The sequence below is a fragment of the Lissotriton helveticus genome, chromosome 3_1, assembly GCF_964261635.1.
Source record: "Lissotriton helveticus chromosome 3_1, aLisHel1.1, whole genome shotgun sequence".
In the NCBI taxonomy this organism is placed as follows: Eukaryota; Metazoa; Chordata; class Amphibia; order Caudata; family Salamandridae; genus Lissotriton; species Lissotriton helveticus.
Genome location: NC_136061.1, coordinates 1,498,429,174 through 1,498,453,213, shown reverse-complemented (window position 1 = coordinate 1,498,453,213; position 24,040 = coordinate 1,498,429,174). Strand labels below are relative to the sequence as shown.

Sequence of the window (24,040 nt, the reverse complement as noted above, 5' to 3'; positions counted from 1 at the left end):
GGTGCTGGGGAGGCGTGGGGAAGGTGGTCAGTTATACTTCCATGGAGCGTTACTTTTGCCTGTGTATTGTGTATATTATGTGACACTATTTAGTAATTGCTACTTCAATCTAGTTCTGTCTTTCCCAGCGTGTGACGTTTCTCCAGAGTAACACGATATGTCGCTCCTTTCCCTAGGTCTCGGAATGGAGAACATTGGAGGGATCTTTGTGGTCCTGATCTGTGGTCTGATAGTGGCCATTTTTATGGCTATGCTGGAGTTCCTGTGGACAGTCCGACATTCTGGGGAGACCGAGGTAAATAGTTTGTCCCCACGCCAGCATGGTATGTCGCATTGCTGTTTCAAATCTACTTCTGGAAGATTATCCTAGTGACTTGGGTAACGGTGCTTTGGAGGTGTGAGGGAAGGTTAGCAACAGGAATCTAACAGAAGAGCTAGAAGTGCCCAGGGCTATTCCCACTCAGCAAAAACTAATTGCACTTTCTTCCTCATTAAAACATTAGCAATAGGAAGGCGGTGGGTATCAGTAAAATGCGCAAGGAAGTCATTGATTGAAGAATCTGGGTATAAAGGTTAAAAGAAGTAAATCAGTTTATGGGCACAAATGTGATGGTGACATCAAAGTCCTGTGCACCAAGTATATTGTGTATATAAAATCCCACTCTACCACCAGTGTTTTGAACCTGCACAAACCTTCTGGGATATGTACAAGGAAATGCTGGAGTGCGGTGTTACGCCAAATTTGGCAATTCTTTGCTCCATTTTCAAAATGCAGGGATGTGTCATATTTACAAAAATATGGTGCATCCCTTGTGTTTTCCCTAGCTCTAGTGCTAAAAAAAACTGCCTAGCGCCAGTGCAGGCACCCTTGTTCCATATTGCAAGCATGTCTGCGCTGCAGGGGTGAATGTATATGTGCAGGAAGGGACACCTTCCTGCACATAAACAATCAAAGATGGCAATTTGCTCTTTCTAAGTGTGCTGTGCAGCACACATAGAAAGAGCAAAAACCGAGAAGAAAAGAATCATTTTCCCTAGTATCGCCATTGTAAGACCAGTTATCGTAAACCTGGGGTAGCATCAAAAAGCAATGGGTGTTGCGGTGGAACGCCCTCTACAACACCCATTGCCTGCGTCTAATGGGATATAAGTATTCACTGAATATTTCCATTTTATTACCATTCCTTTTCCTTCTGGTAAAAAAAAAGGATGGAGTGGAAGTAGCTAAGATAGTACAGGAAAAGAAAGTTGGGCTCCAGACTAACAGCTGACCTACATTTTGTTAACAACGGCCCGTATTAAAAGATGGCAGTGCAGTGTCCACAAAAGAGAGACTCAATGACCAGTCACAAGGAAATCGTTTAACCATAATAATAGTGAACTATTTTGGGTGGAATGCATTTATTCTCCTCGTATGTAGTACTGGCAGCCACCATTCTTTTTTTATTAATTCTTTGGGAGGCAGACCACAGGTGGTTACTGGAATTTTTAAATTAAATTGGAAAGGGCAGATTTTTGGCGATGGAGAGTTACATTTGCTTGCCTTTTCTTTTTGCAACTGTTATGTTATGTTATGTTATTAATGGGTCTTGTATAGCGCAACGGCTACTCCAAAGGAGTGTCCCGGCGCTTTATGCTCCAGACCCAGAAAGGAGACTAAAAAAGAACATAACAGTTAGCAGAACAACAAAAGAGAAGGGGGAACAAAACTCTACCCAGCAAATAACCAAGTCTTAAGACCCTTCCTAAAAGCCAGCAAATTGGATGTGAGTCGTAAGGACAATGGTAAGGAATTCCATAGCTGAGGGGCCAGAAATCTGAAAGATCGCCCTCCCAGACGTGCCTTCTTAATACGTGGGACTACAGCGAGTGCTAAAGACTCTGATCGTAGGGAACGTGTCGGCTGATAAAAGTTCAGCCTCTTCTGTAAATATTTTGCACCCGTGGCGTGCAGTGCTTTGTGGGCTAATGTCAAGGCCTTGAACATTATCCTCTTCCGTATCGGAAGCCAATGGAGGGATTGTAGCAGGTTAGAGGCACTGGCTCGGCGATGTAGGCCGAAAATTGCTCGTGCGGCAGCATTCTGGGTCACCTGCATACGCTGTAAAAGGTATTCTGGAAGACCCAGATACAAAATGTTGGCATAATCCAATCTGGATCCAATGAGGGCCTGAACAGTTATTCTCCGATGCTCCACAGACAGCAAAGGGAAAAACTTTCGGAGCATCCTGAGGATCCCGAAACAGGTCCCAGTCAAGGTTGCCACCTGGGATTTAAGCGTGAGCCCGTTGTCGATTTTAATTCCCAAGTTCTTGGCCCATTTAGAAGACTGGGCTGGCGGGAACTTGTCAGCAGGCCACCAACCATGCCAATCCGGTTCCACAGGGCAACCGAAGAAAAGTATCTCGGATTTATCCGAGTTGCACTTGAGGCTGTTCAGATGGAACCAATTGAAAACAGCCCCAAGGCACTCACGGATACTTTCCCCATCGAATTCTTCGCTCTTGTAACAGGTGAAAAGAAGCTGGGTGTCGTCAGCGTATGAGACTATCCGGGCCCCATAGGACTCCACCAGATCCGCCAGAGGGGTCATGAGGATGTTAAATAGGGTAGGACTCAAGACTGAGCCCTGAGGAACTCCGACTCCCAATGGCGGCATTTCGGCAGAACCGGGTGGGGCCCAGACAGTTTGTCGGCGGTTGGCCAAGAAGGAACGAAACCAGCTGAGCACCGTCCCCCCCAGACCGATGTCCTGCAGTCTAGCGAGGAGATCCTCATGGGGGACGGTGTCGAACGCCGCCGACAAGTCTAACATGACTAACATCACCCTGCCCCCATCATCCTGCACCTCCTTCACAATCTCAGAAACTTCCAGGAGCGCCGTCTCGGTGCTTAAGTTGGATCGAAAGCCCGATTGCGACGCATGGAGCAGTTCATTCGACTCCAGGAAGTTAGAGAGCACGCTATGGACGTGCTTCTCGAGGATTTTAGTAAGTGCAGGGAGGAGCGAAATTGGTCGATAGTTGGACGGGGCTTCCGGGGCAAGGTTGGACTTTTTAAGGAGAGGAATCACCATGGCCTGTTTCCAGGATTGAGACAGGATCCCCTGACTCAAGGAAAGGTTGAGAATGGGATTAACTAGGGGATTAATAACATCCGCCATTCTAGCTAGGAATTTAGCCGGGCAGGGATCACACGGCGATCCTGATTTGAGATTCCTCATCAGATCTAAAGATGAGGAGATCGTGAGAGGCGGAAAGTTCAACAAAACCGGACCAGGGATCGTCTGGTGGACTATCTCATTCGGCAGTATAGGAGGAGCAGCTGTTGGTCTCGGAGAAAAAGAGTCCTGAATCTGCCTAATTTTAGTTGTAAAAAAATTAGCAAGAGTGTCAGCCCAGGTCTCATCCGGAATCTCCTGATCTATAGTCGCACGCGGGGTCGTAAATTCTCGTACAATCGAAAAGATCTCCTTACAGGAGTTGGCTGCTTCCTCAATTTTTTTAGAAAAGTAATCCTTCTTACCCCGTAGGATTAAGCCATGATAGGATTTCATCACAGTTTTGTAGGTTTGTTTTGCCTCATCATCGTATTGGGCTCTCCAGGCCCGTTCGGCGACTTTGCATTGTCTCCGGGAAAGGGCCAACTCTGCCGAGAACCAAGGGGCCGTAGAGCGTTTAGTATCAGATCTAGGCGGCTGTAGAGGAGCCAACTCGTTCAATCTAGCTGAGAGCCAGGACTGCAGGGTGTCCAGATCATGCTCCAGATCACCCGTATACGAGGGAGGATGGTTCACCAGGGCCTGAGCTAACAAATCAGGAGTCACCCGATGATACGCCCTGTAGCTACTACCCAGCTGTCTCGAGGCCCTGGCAGATGGTTTCTCCGTACTAGATATTTGGAAATGGGCAAGAAGATGGTCAGACCACAGTACCGGCATGAGAGCAGTAACCGCAATTGGGGAGGTAGAAAAGACCTGGTCTAATGTGTGGCCTTTGTCATGTGTCGGGCCAGAAAGGTAAGGGAGCAATCCCAGAGCAGACGTGATATCGAACAGCTTATTGACATCCTGGTCCCTCTGATCTTCCATGTGGAAGTTAAAATCTCCCGCCAATATGCACTGCTCCGACCTCAGGACAAGAACCGACAGGACCTGCTGGAGATCCTCAAAAAAGGAACCCACAGGGCCCGGGGGTCTATATACTACGAGACCCTTCACCGTTTGTTGAGGTGTTAAGGACAGGGTAAAGGCAAGGGATTCAGCACCCATGATGGTTTCCGTGCACAAAAGTGCACACGAAAGAGATTTTTTCACAACCAGGGCAACTCCTCCCCCCCTTCCCTTAATTCTGTCTTGTCTATAGATGTTATACTCAGATGGAATGGCTGCCACAATGTCCGGGTGGGAGGACTCATTCAGCCAAGTCTCGGTGAGCATAAGACAAGAGGGGTCATTCGTAGAGAGCAGATCGAAAATCTCCTGAGTGTGTCTGTGCAGTGACCTGGTGTTAAGGAGTAAGCAAAGATGTTTAATGCTACAGCCATTCACATGAGTAGTGTGAGGGAGAACGCTAGTAAGATGCCAATTACAAACTGGGCATTTGTGTTTGCCCCTGTAGCGACCAGGAAAAACTGAATAACACGACCTATTGCCAAAGCGTAGGGAATGGAGCTCCTTGGATGTATATGACAGCATAGTGCTGCAGGGGGTTGGAAGTGCCGACCAAGAGAACCTGCCACACCACACGCCTCCGGGACGCTGACGGGCGCAGACGGGCAGGACTCTGGCACGACTCCGGCGCAGATCCGGCGCGTCCGCAGAACGCGTCCGCTGCGCGGAGAGAGGGAGGAACTATTTATAGCGCTACTAGAGCGCGAGGGCGGAGAGTCCTACCCCCAAGATGTCAGCCAAAGTCAGATCCCAGCCCTCGGCGTCAATACTCAGCCGAGGGCGGTCTGAAACCCCAAGCAAGGAGGAGGGAACAGGCGAAGCTCTTACAAGCGCTGGGAAGTCTGAGGCAAGGCAGCAGCATGCTTACAGCACAAGCGCGATCCTAAGCTGCAGAGAAATTCAATTAAAAGTGACTAACACGAAAGTCAACACACTCGATTTAAAATTGCCAAAGGAAAGAGAGGAGACCTCCCGGCTTTCCGCCTCAGGAGGGAAAAGGTTAGGTAGCAGATGTTAATCACACGCAAGATGTTGCAGTTCCCTTTTATAGCGCTACTAGAGCGCGAGGGCGGAGAGTCCTACCCCCAAGATGTCAGCCAAAGTCAGATCCCAGCCCTCGGCGTCAATACTCAGCCGAGGGCGGTCTGAAACCCCAAGCAAGGAGGAGGGAGCAGGCGAAACTCTTACAAGCGCTGGGAAGTCTGAGGCAAGGCAGCAGCACGCTTACAGCACAAGCGCGATCCTAAGCTGCAGAGAAATTCAATTAAAAGTGACTAACACGAAAGTCAACACACTCGATTTAAAATTGCCAAAGGAAAGAGAGGAGACCTCCCGGCTTTCCGCCTCAGGAGGGAAAAGGTTAGGTAGCAGATGTTAATCACACGCAAGATGTTGCAGTTCCCTTTTATAGCGCTACTAGAGCGCGAGGGCGGAGAGTCCTACCCCCAAGATGTCAGCCAAAGTCAGATCCCAGCGCTCGGCGTCAATACTCAGCCGAGGGCGGTCTGAAACCCCAAGCAAGGAGGAGGGAGCAGGCGAAGCGCTTACAAGCGCTGGGAAGTCTGAGGCAAGGCAGCAGCACGCTTACAGCACAAGCGCGATCCTAAGCTGCAGAGAAATTCAATTAAAAGTGACTAACACGAAAGTCAACACACTCGATTTAAAATTGCCAAAGGGAAGAGAGGAGACCTCCCGGCTTTCCGCCTCAGGAGGGAAAAGGTTAGGTAGCAGATGTCAACTTTTAAAAACTTTTTCTGGAATATCATTAGATAGGGACTTTGGGTCTTTAATATAAAGAAAGGAGAACAGCAGAATACAGAGTGAATTATCCCTGGCATCATGAATCTATCACAAAAGAGTGCAAAAAAGGCTGGCAATCAGATTACAGATTTATGCTCTGCTAGGTACTAAGAGCAAACATGCAATGGTATAAGCACGGGATGCTGCGGTATTATTAATGCTGACTTCCATGTAATTTTTTTAGATGTCTCTCAATGCGTTTTGCTGGTAGACAATGGTTGCAAAATTAAGAGGAGAAAGGACGTGTCTACTATGTATCCCCCAAATTAAATGAGAGATCTAAATACAGTGGGAAGTGCAGCCAATACTATTAGTTCTGCCCTTGCTGCTTTATTTACAGGCTAAGACCTTTGTATTGAGTTGCCAGTCTAATGGCCAGTTACACTTTTCATGTTGGAAACAACTTTGTTCATAGGGGGGGAGGAAATCTCTTGGGAAAATATTCCACCACATGTCCAATTTCATTTTATGGTAGGCCTTCTAATCTTGTGTGTGCACCTGTAGCCGCAATTCTATAGATACGGTAACTGTTCTGTATACTTTTTGTTCTCTGACATATCCTGATCTTAGTACCTACGTCATAACTGTTCCTCTTCTGTCCCGCAGGTGTCAGTGTGTCAGGAGATGGCGACTGAGTTGCAAAGCATCATCCTCTGCAGAGACACTTTCCAGCCTCGTCGCCGGCGAGTGGGCGTGGTGAGGACGCGGCCCGTTACACAGGAGGAGCGCCGTGCACGCGCCACCACCACTCTCAGCAACGGCAAACTGTGTGGGGGGAGTGGGCCTGACCCGCTGGCCCAGAGACTTGCTCAAGAGGCGGCTCTTGTGGCACGGGGCTGCACTCACATCCGGGTCTGTCCGGAGTGCCGCCGGTTCCAAGGACTGCGGTCTAGGCCCTCGCCGTCACAGAGCGAGGACAGCTTGGACTGGGAGAAGAATACAGACTGCAGCGGTCCTGAGTAGAACCAATGACTCTGCTACGAAGAGCGAGGGAACAACTCCACTTTTTTATGACACACTCTTTAAAAAAATTCCAGCGTTGTTTTTAAAAACTTAAGCCGTTACCACGCTTCCAAAACGCAGAGGAGTAGCCCAGCAGAAGGATCGCCTCATGCCCCTAGGCCAGGCGGTTTGCCGTGTTCGCTGCAAGGGCATCCGGTCAGTGTGCATCACGAAAAAAAGGGTATCTTTAAACCGCCAGCAGAGCTGCTTTTCAGCAAAGAGTGCCAATGCAGAGACAATTCGTGCCAAATGTACCCACAAGGTGGATTCAGAAATTGTGCCAATAGTCTGCAATGGGATAGGCAACTTCCAGCCTCACACTAAAGTAGTCCGAGAAAGCTGTGATGTGGAAAGACATCAGAGTGCTCTGTCGCTTGGGAGGACCACTCAAGAGGGTTTGGAAAGTAGTTCCACTTAAGACTGTCAGAAGTAGCAGCTGCTCCAGGAGTGGAGTGAGGGGGCACAAATACCCCATGAAAATCTGTAAATCGGGGCATTTGAGTCGAAGAGTGATCTGGATTCTGTAGCACATGTATCTTCAGAGGCTGAGCCAATCTTGCCCCAGGGGATCCCATTTCCGCCTTCGCCAGAAAAAAAATGCCAAAAACAAATGATAAACGAAAGATAACTCATATTGTGAGTGGATACGAAATGCCAACCATCACACACAGCGAACTCAGAGGGGCCTTGACACACCCGGTGTTTAAGGGTTATGTGTCTTCTATTTTTTTAAATCTTTGTTTTTCTCTGGGTTATGTTTTGACCATGTTTGGTCATGTCTTGGATATGTTGGAGAAGGTGATGTATTTGTTATGTCTGGGAAAGGTGTTTGCTTCCCTCCTTCGTGCCCTTCCCCGACACTTGCCCTGTAGTAGTCTATTGCCAGGGCCAGGCCGCAGCCCACTGGTTGGACAGAGACAAGGAACAGACTTGTAGACTGGTCATGAGAACCAATGTAGCAAATTATTTGAAATAACACACTGCATACCTGCATACTTATCCATTCCCTATTCTAGTTTGCATAACATTTTGCACTACGGCCCAAAAAAATGAAGATTTATATTATACAGCATTTTTGCTGTTTGCATAACGAAAGGAGGATAGAGGCTTTTAATAGAAAGGTTCACATCAGAACACAAAACATAGAAAATCGATATGTACACTAAGTTTGCTCGTTAGAAACAACACCCCACACATGTTTTACACATGTAAGACATACCTGTGCCTAAAGCAAAAGAAATGTGTTTATTTCACAGTTGCAGAAGTTGTTCAAATTCAGCCTAGTTCCTTTTTTCTCAATTCCCTTAACACAACTAGTAAATCAGAACATGAACAATGTATTTTGCTCTCTTTTCCCTCAGTGCAAAACGTTATGTAATATTGCCAGCCATTTGCATGGATGGATCATTTCCTGTTTATCTTATTTATTATTTTTTTTAACAGGTCTGGCCAACTGAAAAATCCATGTCACTAAGAGTATTCAATGAGCAAAAGAAAATCAAATTTTTATACTCAAAATATCCCTCTTCTGATCTTTCTAGTTTTTCAATGATGGGAGATATGCAATTGGTGGCATCCCTAAACATCGACAATAACCAAAGGAGATGTAGCAAGGATAAAAAACACCCACAATTTGTTTTAGCTCTAGTTCATTTTAAGTGTTTTTACTTTTTTTTTTTAATGTAAGCCCTGGTAACAGATTTGAGTAAGTGTGTAAGTCAGTGTTGTTTGAGTATGTAAGTTTGTTTCTACGCATAGTGGCACTTCAGTATGAAGCTGCAATTGATCAAGAAAAACTGTGGAATATTCCTTGTATACCCAAGTCAGGCCTAATGGTAAGCCCCAGATGATCATGTCACATACTGGTCCATCATCCATCTGCTGTTATTGTGTAACTGTCGCCCCTCCCGCTCTCAGCGCCAGGAAACCGCTTGGTGTAACAAGTATTTTTAACATTACATAACATCTACTCTTCATCAGCAAGCTCGCAGAAAAAAAGTCTATGTTCAACTGCCAGAAAACGCCAGCATAAATCATCTCCTAAACAATTCAAAATGAGTCTTCAGATAATGCTGCATCACTGAAACAGACACCATCCAAGGGGTAGAATATGCCCTCTCAACTACAGACAAGGGGGACCCCTGCTTCCTAATGCTTCTACATTTCTCAGTTGCCTTCAGATCAGTTGACCATCATACCCTCATTCGTACCCTACTATACTTAATAGGATTTGTCAGTATTAAGCTATACTGGTTCTCTGTCTACTTAACTGACACCCCCTTGTCAAGATGAGGACCTCAAGATGCCAGAAGGGCCCTATCACCTGTGGAGTACCCAAGGGCTACACCCTGCTCCCCATCACTTTGAACACTACATGGACCCCCAGAACATCAGTTAGAATATTGTGAAGTAATGGTTATATAGGTAAGTATAGATTTGCTGTTCTTGTTTCCACATCTACATGTCTTGATGACACATACATTAACAATGTACATACTTGTGGAGTTAAGTATAGAAAATCTATACTTATAAATATATATTTGAAGTAAAATATTTAGGATATAGTATTCTAAATGTATATAATCAAACATGGACAGTGACAATCACATCAGAAATCAGCAATTTGCTCACGAGACACACCTCAGTGCATGAAAATCTATCTTCTCAGCTCTTAACATTCAGTTGATCAATCACTGCCTTCATCTATTCATACTTGGATGCTCAGTGTCAACCTGAAAAACAATCCTGCAAAGACCAAATTCTTACTGCTTGCTAACAACAAACAACTACTAGTCCAAACCTGGTTTCAACCCCCAACAACAAACTAATACAAATTACGCAGATTCACCATAGACTTATCCCATAGCTAAAAAGATGAAGATGGTGTGGTAGCAGCTCTCCCTGTCGAAAAACAGAGAAACTGTTCCACCATGTACGTAATTTCAGAACTGCTGTTCAAACAATTGAACTCTTGCAATTGGATTAAGACAAGTGAGTGCTATCCTCAAGAGCCTTTTGAACATGACACTGGTTGCCCTAAAGGAATTTTACACACTCTGGCATGCCTCATCAAAGGTGTGATGACATTTGTCCTCATCAGCCCTACCCTCATGAAACTCTGCTGTGTTCATTTGCCTGCCCGCATCATTTTCTAAGCCACACATCATCTGGTCATGCAAGCACATAATACTCAGCCATTACAGAAGCACTACCCCACTGCACTGCTGAAAATCCCCTCTCCCTTTGCTAATTAGTTATTCATCTGTATCCCCTACATTTTTATAAAATATTCTGTATCTTAATCTTGTCTTCTGGGCCCTTGTAGTGCTCTGTTGCCCTTGCCCTGGTTTTCGCTATACACAACTCACATAGATGCATACATACATACAAAGTGTATGCATACATACACTTTGACGTGGCACTACGTGCTACTAAAAGATGCTACTGTTACCAACACATTTCTGCTCATCCTTTGAATTTGAGAGGGATTCATGACTGGGTTTGGACTAATGGAGTAAGAACAAGGCCCTTTGGCCTATACACTGATTTCTTTAGCAGATGATTTCCCTCCTTCTTGTCCACCCAAATAAAAGGGCTCTGATACTAGCTATAGTTTGCTTTCTGAATTATAAAGGATGCTGCTTCTCCACCCAAAAATATCTGTCCAAAGGATCTACTCAAACAGAAGATCTACTCAAACAGCGAAATCGGGGGCATATTCTCAAGGACTTATCGCCGCTGCCAGAGGCCTCTTTCCCCAGATCCAAGATTGTAGTAACTGAAATGGGGGTGCGCACGGTCATGAAGTCCAGTAGTCAACAGTAGTGCAAAAACAGTCCTTTATTACAAATACACAAATAAACTAAACGAAAAGCACAGCCAACGCCCAACAGGGAACTTCATCAGGGCAACTTGTGGAATTAAGTAACTGCATATGTTGCGGGAAATCCCCAATACAATTCCTTACCCCGGAAGTCGGTATTCAGAAACCTGTTGGACAAATGGAGACAATGGTCAAGAATCAGTATAGCCACAAACCCAATCTGGTACAGTGTATAGCACTTGGACAAACCGGAATGCTTACATGAAGGAAAAATCCTGCTCAAAAAGACCGTAACAGAAGTACGTGCGGTCATAACCTTCATAGGAAAGAAAAGGAAGGTTACAGTCACACAAACTTCTGTTATGGTCTCATGATGCAGGATTTCTCAAACCTGTAAGCATCACGGTTTGCATCAGCTTGATACACATGCACCTTCACTCCCCCCACCCAGCCACGACGGCGCCGCCGTGACCGGTGGTGCCTACGCGACCCTGTGCACCTGCTGCACCCCAGCCCTGGTCCCCAGACCGGTCCACCGCCCAGCGATGACCACACACCCAGGCCTCAATACTCATCTGCCACCACTTGCGTGTCTCCAAGAAGGCCCACCTTATGCCGGTGCAACCTGCTCAGCCTTCGCTGGATTCCGCGCCACAGGCACCCAGCGCACCCTGATGCACCGTGCTTCAGAGTCATGTCTGTGCAGCCTGCTGACTTCGGCGTACACTGCGGTCCAGCTGGGCTCATAATTCAAATCGAATCTTGATTGGCAGGACGGCATATCAAGGCCTACTCATCATCGCAGGCTGAACACCCACTCAGCTCTGGTGCCACTAACTCAGTGCACCGCAAGTCATCGCCACGTGGCGGTAGGCCCATGCCGACCAAATTGCCTCGGCTGCCACCATCTCTGTGCACTGGAAGTCACCGTCTCGTGGCTGTAGGCCCGTGCCAGCCAAAATTCCTCGGCTGCCACCAACTCTGCACCGCAAGTCATGGGCCCTTTATGATTGAGTCTCGTGGTGCGGAAGCCATCATGTCACCTCCGGCAGTGGGGAATGTGATGTGGTAGGGCCCTAGGCCCTCCTGCATAAATAATCACCACACGGACACACTCAGATAGATAGTGAAAATGGCCTCGAGCATGTGCGCCCGGCCCGTTTTATTGGCAGGGTCATATGTCCTGTGATGCCTGTGCTGGATGGGTGGGGTGTGGGTGTAAACCAGCCCTCAGGGAGTGGCTGTGGCATGCTGACAACTAGTACTGTGATCAGCAGATCACTAAAGGGAAGACCTGGGACATGTAGTGTTGTCGTCCCCCACTGTAAGTGTAAGCGGAGTGGGCTGGCCTGGGGTATGCCAGTCCAGCGTAGGGGTGTGATCAATGACCCCGGGGCTCTGGGTGTGGTACCGTTCTGGGCTGGACCAGGAAGTAACTAATGCGTGTGTCTCTGTTGTAGTGTCGGCGTGACCCAGACCGCAATCGGTAATGTTGCACCCTGCGACACAAGTGCCACAACATGGGCAACATGGACGTAAGGGGAATTACTGACCCTACATTCATCCATACATCCACAGTTGAATGATCATATACATGACACATCTGTGTGAATTTGAATGTTTAATGCACATTCAGTGGAGTGTTGCAGCTGGAGCAGTACCGGGTCATGCAAACCCCACTTTACATTGTTGCCCCGTGGAGGGCCAGCCATAGTCCTATAGGGAATGACAAGTTCACCGGAAGAGGAAGAGTTCAGTCTGCAGTCTGATTGCTGTGTCATTGGTAACCAAACAGAATATGCAGCCCATGCCGAGGTCCAAGGTGAGTGTCGCAGAGTGTATCGGGGGACAGTGGAAGGTGATGATGCAGAGGGCAGAACCAAGCAGAAACAGGTGAATGCTACTGCGTCCTTCTTACCACTGAGGCAGAATCTTCTGCATCTTCGTCCTCTGATGTACCATGTGCCTCACATGTGGGTGGTGTTGTTTTGTCTGCATCACTGTGTGGCAGTGACACATTAGGGGCCGGAGGGAGAATGTCTGCCGCACTGTGTGGCACTGACACTTCAGGGGCGGACATGTGGATGAAGTGATAGCAGCTGCATTCATCCGTGCCAGGCCGTGTGGCAGCAATGCCATGATGAGGGTCTGCAGGGCATGGAAGAACCCGGCTACCTCTCGCTGGTGTGCACCTGTGGCAGTCGTTCGTTCGGCCTGCGTCCACTCCATGTTCTCCATGATCCTCCGCATTTGTCCCAACTCCCGGCTGACATCGCTGGAGCTACTCTGACTAGACAGTTCTTCTTGTCTCTGAGTCAGGACTCCTGCAATTTTAGCCATGGTTCATTGGAGAGCATGGAGCGGACTGTGGGTGTCCGTTAGGGACTGTGAGTGGTCCCTGATGGGACATTAGACACCCACGTATGGCATCTAGTTTGGATGCCATGAGGTCAAACCCCACCACGCCTGTTCAACCATCTTCTACTGGCACCCCTACACATGGCGTTGTAAGGCCATGTGTTGTTCGTGGGGGTCCTGGGAGGCAGCCGTGGTGGTGGGTGCTTCCTGCTGTGTGGTCTGTGCAGGGGTGGGGTCTAATCAATGTGACTGGGCTGCCCTGCTCCTGGAGGTGGGGTGCTGAGGGTGTCCATGAGCTCTTGGAGGGCATCTGTGTCGAAGGTGGGGAGGTCCTCTTCGTCATCAGTGAAGAATTGTTGGGTATGCTCTGCAGGAGGTGTTGATTCTCCCTCTGCAATGTGAAGGGTAGATGCAGTTTAACATTGTGCTCACATGTATGTTGACGCATTGTACATGTTTACATACAGACGGCATGACAGTGTACATTGTGACTGTTTGGGAGGAGCTGCCTATTTGACAGTGGACATTTCAACAACATCACCGATGTGTGTTTGCACTTGTACATTATCAACTGACATTTCCCTGCTATGCCAAATGTGATTGGCCAGTTTCTATACACAAGCGGCACCAGTTGTGTCCTCTGTTCTAAATGTGTTGCAATTTGTACCACATTGTTGTCAATGTTGATGTGCTCTGAATGTTATGTGTGTTTGTGTGCTGCATTTTGAGACAGTCGCCCCTGCAGCTATGATTTTGCTGCCCCTTATCCCTTTTATGCGGTGTGCCTTTGACTTCTGTGCCTATACAGTGCTGAGATGTTGCATACTTGGGTACATTGGGCTCTTGGTGGGAGTTGGGAGTCTGGGCATGGTTTGTCCCCAGATGTGTTGTTGACGTCAGTGGTTGTTTGCGCATGTGGATATGTCAGAGTGTGACCTGCTCCTTTACAGATGTGGTCCACACTCAGCCACCTCAGTGTTGTGGCGTGCAACATTTCATGATATATTGACTGCAGCAATGCTATTCGTCATGCAGTGTCACTTGCATTGTCAGTGTTGCTCACAGACACGCCACTTTGCTGGGTAAGGCACATGTGCATTGGTTGGTTGTGAGATTGGTGGTGTGTGGGAAGGGCACCCTCTGGGCACATAGTTGACGGGGGCCTACTTGCTATTTACAGGTGTGCTGCAGTGTGCTAAGGGGGTCAGGGACATGATCCAGAGTCATTGTGGGTGTGCACTGTGCTATACTTAATTGTGCATGTGTGCCATTGTGTCCATCTCCCCTCGTCCCCCCAGTCCCTGGTCGTTACTCACCCTGTTGCTGTTGTGTCAGGTCATGTTGAGCAGTGTCCGAACCCCCAACTCCTGCCACCATCTTCACACTGATGACTGTAGACACCATTTCCTCCATCTCATCCAGCTCCTCCTGTGGCGCTGGACTCCCACCTCCAGTCTGCATTGCTGCCTTCTGATTGTTGGCGAGATTCTGCTTGGCTTTGTGCTTCACATCATTCCAGCGCCCCTTGACCTCTTCCATTGTCCTCCTCAGCACTCCGACTGCATTCACCTTGTCCACAATGGATTGCCATATTCCATTTTTTGTTGCCAATGACACAGTGGAGGTGACGAATAGTAGTTGATGGTGTTATATCACCTCCGTTATCAGGATCCTGTTTTCCTGCAGACTGAACCGCGTCTTGATCTTCTTCTTCATCTCCCTGCCCTTCCCTGACCCCTAAGTCCCAGGCTGGTCCTCCTTGGGGCTTGTGGGGTTCTGGTTGTCCTCTGTACTTGCTCAGGCTACCTCCATTGGGCTTCGCAGTTGTTTTGGTTTTGTTTGTGTTTTTTTTCTACTTATATAGTGATGTTTCCCACCTGACATGTGTGAATTGCAGGCCTGGTGAAGATTATTGCTGATTTTTTTTATCGCTGTTGGGCCCATCGCAACTTTTTTCACGTTCGGGTTTACATTTTTATCACCCTCCCGGTGACTTTATCGCGGACATTTGACATGTTATCAGGAAACTATTGCATGTTACCACCGTGATGTGAATAGGACGTTAACACAGAGTTATTTCCCCGCAATAGACGGTGATATGAAACATTGCGATAGGAATAGTCCAGCCATCCAGCCACGGAAGCACATGTGGATGTGGCACCCCTTTCTGTATAGCATTCTTGCTTCTGAGAAATACTGCTCCTTGGCGCTCTGCCACATCAGAAGATTTTGCAGTGTTTCATGAGTTTCCCTTCAGGGTGCCTTGTAAAACCTACAACTTTCTAGCCAATTTTTTGGGAACATCGTACAGTAACTTGATTCATTTGTCTCGATTTAAGAAGTATCACCCTAGAAAAGGTTGGAATCACTTGGTGCACGGACTGCAGTTTGGAGTTGGTATAAAAAGTATTTCCCAAGGTTGCTTTAACTTCTCTACCCTGTTCCTATATTGAACACCTATTGAGAGACTCGAGACACCTTGAGGAAGTGGGACTTGGAGCTTTGGTTTGTGTTTAGGACGGAGTCTTCAGGGCCCTTTGGCTTCCTCTAAAGCAATCAGAAAAGAATAGAACACTGCTAAATTCATGAAATACCAGTGCACACATCTCTGAACAATAACTATAGTTTGGCTTTCAGTTTCAAAAAGTGAATCAAGTAATTATTTGACAGGCCCCTTAATATCGTGTGATTTTGATAGCTCAGTCAATAATGGATTTTCCACAAATTCATGCTACAGTGACAGTTATTCAAAAGAGTGAAAGTTTGAGTTCTTCTTCCTTCTACTTGCTAATAATTATGGACTAAGCTATGACCTCTGTGGCTAATCAGAGTCTTTACTTATTAATTTAGTAACATATATTCCAAATAGTTTCATTACAAAAATACATCAACACACCTATATTAGAATAGTTGCACCTAAATCAGTTAAAAATCCTAATTCAAGCACCCTCTCATTCACTCTGTATATCCTAATGATGCTTGAAGAAGGGAACACCTCTACAGAATACTGTAGTTCTTTATTTACCCATCCAAATGTTAAACAATTTTATTTCCTGAAGTGCCTCATCTCTTAATGAACTTCTTAAATATGACCTCATAGTTTCAGCAATCTCCCGTGTTATGCCTTCATCAGGATAATAGATCATATTATTGATGCAGTAGTTTTCCAAATCGTGTCCGTAGATGGGCCTGCATGGTTATATCTTCTAATGTCTCTGTTTTCTTTGAACCATTTATCCTATACAATCCTTTTCAAAATCCCAACTAAGAGGAACTTCTGGTTGGTCTCCTTTTAATTTTTTTATATTTGCTTCAGTTCAACGTCCCCACATTTTATGTTTAATTAGTACGTACATTTTGTATAACTTGACATAGTGTGTCCTCTCTATCATAAATATAATCGCTCTTTGTAGAAATCAGTTGCGTTTCTCTCTTCGTGGAAGTGTAAACCTGAGCCTACTAGTAGTAAACTGTCTTCTGTAGGTACATTGACCCAATAAGAAATTAACCCATAATAGGTAAACTCTGAAGAAAAGTTACTGTTTTGACCGATAGACTTGAATCATTATACTGTAGGAAATTCATACTTTTTGAAATTTTGTAAAATTTAGATATTCTTCCACCAATTACCCCTGTAGATATTGTCCAATTTTTGCAGAATAATTTACAATTATGAGGGATCTCAAAGTACATGGATTTTTCAGGAAAATATGAACAAGAAAATGTTTAATAATCAATGTTCATGTTGTGTACTGAAAAATGGTTCTAAAATATTTTGACCATTTTAAAACATGCACAATTATGAGAAATGGTATGGAATTTGTGAACTTTTCTATGAAATGTCAAAACATTTTCTGAAGCGAATTCCTGTAATTTCATACATCGCCAACATTTTCTCATGATTCCCGTGTGAACAAGAAAAGGAAGAAGAAGGGAAGGAGCTGTGACTGGTTCAGGAATAAAGATGACATTGGCCACTGTCCAAGAAAGACTTACACCTTCTATTTAAATGTTGCACCATTTGTTTCTTCTTGCACTCTATAAATAGCCAGTCTGGCTCCATAACTTGTGCTTCTGATTCCAGATTGACCCCATTCTAATGTCCACTGAACAACTACATTTAACTGCAATTTCTCCATTTTAACCATGTCTGATCAAAATTGGAACCTGATTGTTGCTGTGATTTTCATTCCTGTAACAGGGATGGTATTGTGAATTATAGCTCGCTCAGCCTTCCATCCTTCTATGATTGGTAAATTGAATAGCCATGAATTAGGTAACAGAAACTCCCGCTATTTCCATCTGACATGTATTGTAAGGCGGTATCTAAAAACAAGTCATTATTATAAGTCCCGATAATGGCGAGCCTTGGGGTAACATCTATTGGTGACTCCAAATTACTAAAAAATAAAAAGCCTAGAATATAGCATTTTTAGGGTGGGATCGCTCTAGGTGGTAAAATTCTATTAAGCATGAAGCACTGTAAATTCATTCTCCACTCTGAATTTTGGTCGGGCAGACAAAGACGTTCATCCTTCTGGAGTAAATAAAAGGAGTGCCACTGCGCTAGGTGGCAATACCTGTTTTTGGGCATCAGAGGCCATTCAGTATGCAGAGTACACTGTACAAAGGCCTACACTGATATTATTGTACAACAGGGTTAAACTACGTAGGTCTAGAAGGACCAGATCTAGCTATTTTAGAACATTTAAGTGGACCCGGCCCTCCTGGTCCAATGCCTGACATCCCTATTCTAGCACATCATGAAAGGCAACATTTGAAACAGATTTAACATGAGCCTTTTTTGTAATCAATGTCGATGTTTCCGGGTGCCATGAACAGGACAGACTGCATCCAGCCACCGACCGGGGGCAGCCATGCAGCCTCTAGGCACGGCTGGACTGGGAACAGAAACCAGCCCTGGCAATTCCACTCGACCAGCTGGGGGGGGGGGTCAAGGGGCAGTACTACTGAGAACCTCTGGCCCACGAGGGGGGGGGGTTGCGCGCTTCAAACCCCACTCCCGCTTTTGTTACATGGTGCAGATATTGCACCACTAGTGCAAAACTGGCCCGAGTAACAAAATAGGCCCACATGGGGGTAAAAAACCAGCCACCACCCTTCCGGTCCACCGGGAAAATACCCGGTGGCCACTGAAGCTAGTATGGCCATGCCTGCAGGGTCCGTTGTCCCCTATACACGTCTTGCTCTCAAGCTCTGCTACAGTGGTGTCTAACATTGGTACATGAGAGCCGGATCCATGCCAGGTTTTCATGATATTCACATTAATTCATTTACAAATAATTAATCTAAGTTGGAATAATTTAGAAAGTGAACTACTGTATGTAAAAATGTTGAATGTATCCACCTTCCTGGACCTGAGTTGGACACTTCCGACCAAAAGGGTGTGGCTATACTTGGGGTGGAGAACGGAGGAGAAAAGGTCACCTTTCCCAACAGCATCCATTGTGCCCGTGGCAGGGGGAGGGTTTTACAAGCAGTTTCATTTTCTGATGGAAAATTAATTCTATGCAATTTCTGATTGTAAAATAAAAAGTCCTATGAATTCCAAATGTGTCTATTTCTTCTTCTGTGCTCAGTTGGTAAATATTAATGTTTTCTTCTGCTTTCATTTGTTTGCTTACAAATTGTGGGATGGGTAAGGTTTTGTGAAAAGTGCCACAGAACCAGGTTTTCAGTAAACACACTGCACACATTTGCTCATGGACTTTGTTCAAGGTTGCACTGTTCTGAAATTTTCTCTCATAACAAATATTACAAGGTCCAGTTGCAACTTGAGCTGACGTTTGAGAGTACAAATATATTCACCGAATTTATTAAAAACATCACATTATTCTGGTAATTTAGAGACAAGGCTTTCTTATATTGCACTTTGTCACTTTAAGACAGACATCTCAAAGATGTTCAAAGACGTTCAAAAATGACTTCCACGTTTCTCCCTGGAGTTGCTTGTCAATGTGATTTCACTGACATAGCTTTGAAAGTGATGAATATTTCCTAGGTTCCTCTCCAGGACAAAAAGTTTTAAAGTCTAAGGAGAATTTAGAGTTGAATATTTTAAACTGAAAACAAAAAGGTTGTAGCATTACTACAAAAGCTTAATGCACTGTCTTTAACTTGACCAAATGTTGGCAGCTAGGGTACCTAGTCACTGCACCACCTGAAGTAATCACAAATTTGACACGTAATGATCGTTGCCCACCTCAAGTAACCTGCTACCAATTGGTCACTCCTTAGACATTTTATAACAAAAATGAGAGGCAACTAAAAATTCCCAAATAGTAACAGCCAAATGTTTTGCTGGAATGTAAAGAGAGAAACCAGATGAGTTGGTTTTTGCTTGACAGTTTTCTGAAGTTGCATGTGAACATGTACGCATGGGTCTCTCCAAACACTTTTTTGAGCCAAACACTGCTAACCAGTATCAGTACCAAGGATTTCTGAGTGACTCACATGTTTTTTGGATGCTCTTCAGTCATTGACGTTTTTGTTCCAGGGATTACTAATACAGAGGCGCGTCAGCATAGAACAGACATTCACAGTCACGGTGTAACGGGGTTCTTTACTCAACACGTGAGCAAACTCAATTTATAAGCACTGACCTGAAGAAGCCTATGTTTAGGTGAACGAGTTGGCTGCATGTGTTTGTTTGGAGTAGAAAAGTAGAAAAAAAAATGTTTCAAGCAAAAAACAACTTGTCTGGTTTCTGTCCTTACATCCCAGCAAGAAATTTGTCTGTTACTATTCGGGAATTTTTGGTTGTTGCTCATTTTTAGGTCTCGCCTAGCGTTGCAGCGCGCATGTGCTGCCACGCTCTGCGAGGCCTCTTGTAATTATGGAGATTTTAGAAGTGGAGTGGAAGCCACGACCATCATTCTCATTGGGTTACGTCAGCGTTTATGCTAAACGCTGGCTTCCCGTTGAAAAGGAGGCTTTTTGGTTACCGCTCCATCTCCTTCTCGAACGGCCCATCCGGACTCGATTGTGTACTGGCGGCGTTACATGGTATCCTTTATAACTCAGTACGCATTATGTTTTTCCACTAAGTCCCGTGTTGTCTTGGTCGCGTGGTCGCAGTGGGTCCGGTGTTATTTTTTATGTAATTGGTAATCAACTCCTCGTATTACCGGCACTGGCGGACTGACGCAGGAGAGGTAGGAGGGCCTCGGGGTGCTCCTTCCTTGATTGGAAAAAGTACACCGGGCTGGGGCTGCGAAGCTCAGCAAATGTTACACATTTGTGCCGCATCTTTCACCCGCGAAGCAAGGAATTCATGTTTTTTTTGGGGTGCAGTTTTATTCAGTGCCAACTTGCCCCGAGGGCATTGGAGCGCTAGATTACTTTACAGAAGGTTAGACTGACATTTTGGTTTAAACCATGAGTGTTTTGCACAGGCTCTCAGAACCCGGGACTTGAACCTAGTTTCCCAGTTACAAAGTCTGTAGCTCAGTCCATTCGATCATGTGTCCTCCCTAGTGCTTCATGGGAGTAAAATACGCTTCTGATGCCCCCATTGATTTCCTTAAAGATACTATCCATGAAGTGCATAAAAACGTTTTGCGTGGGTTAATAACGTGAAGTCTTTTGGCATCTTGCTTTATTGAAGTTACTTTGAATAAGTAACAAAAGTGCCTTTACGATGGGACATCGCATGTCCAAGCATACCACAAATATGGATATCGCCCCTACCGGTGGCAGGCACCCCTGAACACATTTGCTTTTGAGAACATAACTTTGTGTTGCTGTATGAAGTCCTCTCAATTCAAGGCGGTCTCATAACCCTTGGTAAGAACAAGACATTACTGGTGAAATGGGGGAAGATGTGGCATAACAACCAGAGCTGCCTACTTTGGAACTGGGGAATCTGGTTTTAGTCAGCGTCTGTTGTGTCAGCTGCCATGGGTAGGGGTGTTAGGCCACGTGCATTCTTTGAAAACGAAAAAAGGAGGTGCAGGCTTGATATGGTTAAACACTGGCTAAAGACCACAGAGTCGGGTCCTGACCATCTTTATTATTTCTATTGGCATGTCATCACGGCTGGGATGGGACCACCCCATACATGGGTTCCATCTCGTGAACACGCCTACACAGTCTTTCACCAGGGGGGGTAGATCTTCAAACATAGCATTCCTCCTTTACCCATACATCAAACATAAACAGTTGGATAACACTTGAACGATGCACAGTGAGAAAAATGGTGCATGGCATTTCAAAATTGACGAGGTGATGGAGAGAGTGAGAGAGATATGAGACAACATTTGCTGGAGTATAATATTGGTACAGTACATCAGTTTACCACAAAGTATTTTAAATGGGAGGACTTCATTGGACATGGCTTGAGGTGGTATCTCTCAGTCCCTTGCTGCCTGGGAGTCTCGACCCTGGCTCCAAACCTTTCTTGTGGGTGACAGACCTCAGGATCATAGTGCAGACTTGAACTGTCCTCCCTTGCCCTATCGCTGGACTTGGACTAGGGCAATGGATGTTCACCGTCTTCTGGAGAGCGTGTCGGCAGGGCGAGGAGACTTGGCTCCTTGTACATCTGGCCAGTGGGTAATCCTCCTTATGTACTAACACACCTCGATTGGGTGTTAGTGGCGGAAGACGATGCCAAGCTCACCATCCTATGGCGTGATGCACATGTCCCAGGAGCACTGGGACCTAGATAGCCAATGGTCTGTGCAGGGGTGGGGCTAGTATCCTATGTGCTTGACAAGTATGCCTTAGGTGAGAACGTGATGAGGGCACCACACGTCTAGGCAGGGGTGGCAGGTACATGTCACATGACTCAATAGGCAGCCAGATGATGTGCATTCAGGCAGGTCAGAAGGTGTTCCATGCCTGAAAAATAGCACCAAATTCAGGGCAAAGACAGAGCTGTGGCTGATGTTCAGTGACCCCTGGCAGGCATCTCTCCCATGAACTGCAGAGTTTGAAAAGCTGCCACTTGGTCCCAGGTGCATGAAGAGCCGTGTGATCCCGGCCTTATGGGCACCGCTGCAGACAGGCAGGTCGGGGGAGCAAGGAAGAGCACACCCCTACTCCCCTCACGGAGATTGGGAACGTGAGAGTGCACAGCGCGTTCATTGCAGGAGCAGGCTGAATAGCCAGAACAGGCCTCACAGCAGGAGCAGGCCTCCGCGGGGGCAGCAAAGCAGCAGGGGATGCTCTGCTGCTGGTACAGGATGTAGCAACATCGGTAGAGCAGCCACAAACACTCTGCGGGTCACCAGCGGAAGCCTGGCAGTCACGGCACCCAGGAGCAGGAGCACGAAGATGGGCGGGCAAGTACCCACTCATCACCAGTTTGTTGTGTCCGCTGCCGTGGGTAGGGGTCTATACTGCTCCGCATTGTTTGGAAATGAAACAAGCATTTGCAATGCAATAGGTCTCGCATTTACGCAAGTTTGACCTATTGGCATTGTAAATGACAATGGCTTTTGTTTATGTTTTAAAAACCAAAACATAAATAAAAGGCTATGTCATTACAACATCACTAGCTCCAACCCTCGTTAGTGTGAGACCTATTGCATCGTAAATGCTTGTCATTATAAACTGCCTTTTAGATGACTTTGTCAGCCATGAGCCGTCATCACACATAGATATTCAATAATCACAGACAAATTTGGTCCTGTCATTAAATGCAGATCACATACCACAAGAGCAAAGAGATTTGAGAGTTCTGTGGACCACGCTCATCAAGTTGCACAGTTGTGTCTGTTTATGTTTTTCCATTGCTGTTAAATTAGTTTTAACTCCTGATCACTCCGTCTGTTTGGAAAACCAATGGTAGTTCTAACTAAAGAAACACTCCCATGGTGGAGGATAATTTGTAGATTCGTTGTCCACCATTAGTTCACAGGGGTCGATTCCATGCCAAATATTCAGGATATCATTACATAGCATGGAAATAAATGTTAATCAACAAATGCGACACTTTAGCAAAGATTCAGGCATTTAGGACCAGCACTTGCCAGCCCTGTTCAGAATTCTATAACACTGTGAGGAGACACAAAGTTACTTTTGGAAAATTGAAATTCATGCTTTTGCCACAAGAGAACTGAATTACAGATTTAATACGTGTGGTAGGCTATATCATATGCAGACAAACATGAACAGGCGGACATCAGGCCTAAAACAAATGCAAATAGCAAATGTAAGCGAATGGTCACACCTTAGAACACCAAAATCATACTCTCCCTGCTCAAGAAAAGAGTGGCCTCCAACCACCTGGCATGGCAACCTATGGCATTTCAGCAGTTGACACCCAACTCTCAGTCTCCACATCACACATTAGACACAAAAGATACTCACCCACACACACAAGGCCCTCCACGACACCGGACCAGCATACCTGAAAAGCCAACTCAAATTCCACGCACCCCAAAGGAACCTACAATCAGCCCAACTCTCCTACGCTGTGGTCCCCCACACCAGAAAGACTAGATGGGGAGGACGCTCCTCCTTCCTCGCAGCCAGAGCCTGGAACGCCCTTCCGCTTCTCCTCAGACAGACAATATTGCTCCCCATATTCGCGAGAAACCTCAAAACCTGACTCTTCGACAGACCCCCGCCTTGATAGACCCGAACCTGCAACCCCTCCCCCCCACACCTAGCGCCTTGAGACCCTACGGGAGAGTAGTCGTGCTCAACAAAACTCTGATTGATTGACAAAACACCCTATGGAATGGGCCAGAAGACAGACGTCGAAACACTGATATCTCAGATTTGTCAGCTATAAAACACCAAAACCTTGTGGCAACACACATAGCAAGGAGCCTAAAGAACTAGTGGTCATATTTATGACCCTGTTGGCATCGCATTTGCACTACGCAATGTGGTATATGCACGACGCAAACCGTAAG

General features: G+C 46.0%; 1 protein-coding gene across 1 annotated transcript in view; it reads left to right on the top strand.

Annotated features, from left to right (window-relative positions):
* GRIK4 (glutamate ionotropic receptor kainate type subunit 4) overlaps positions 1-8,246 on the top strand; it is a 596,594-nt gene extending 588,348 nt beyond the window's left edge. The window contains exons 17-18 of the mRNA XM_078683930.1: positions 177-295; positions 6,578-8,246. Coding sequence (XP_078540056.1) covers positions 177-295; positions 6,578-6,934 — 476 coding nt within the window. The 3' untranslated portion in view covers positions 6,935-8,246. The remainder of the gene's footprint in view (positions 1-176; positions 296-6,577) is intronic.
* The last annotated feature ends 15,794 nt before the right edge of the window (positions 8,247-24,040 follow it).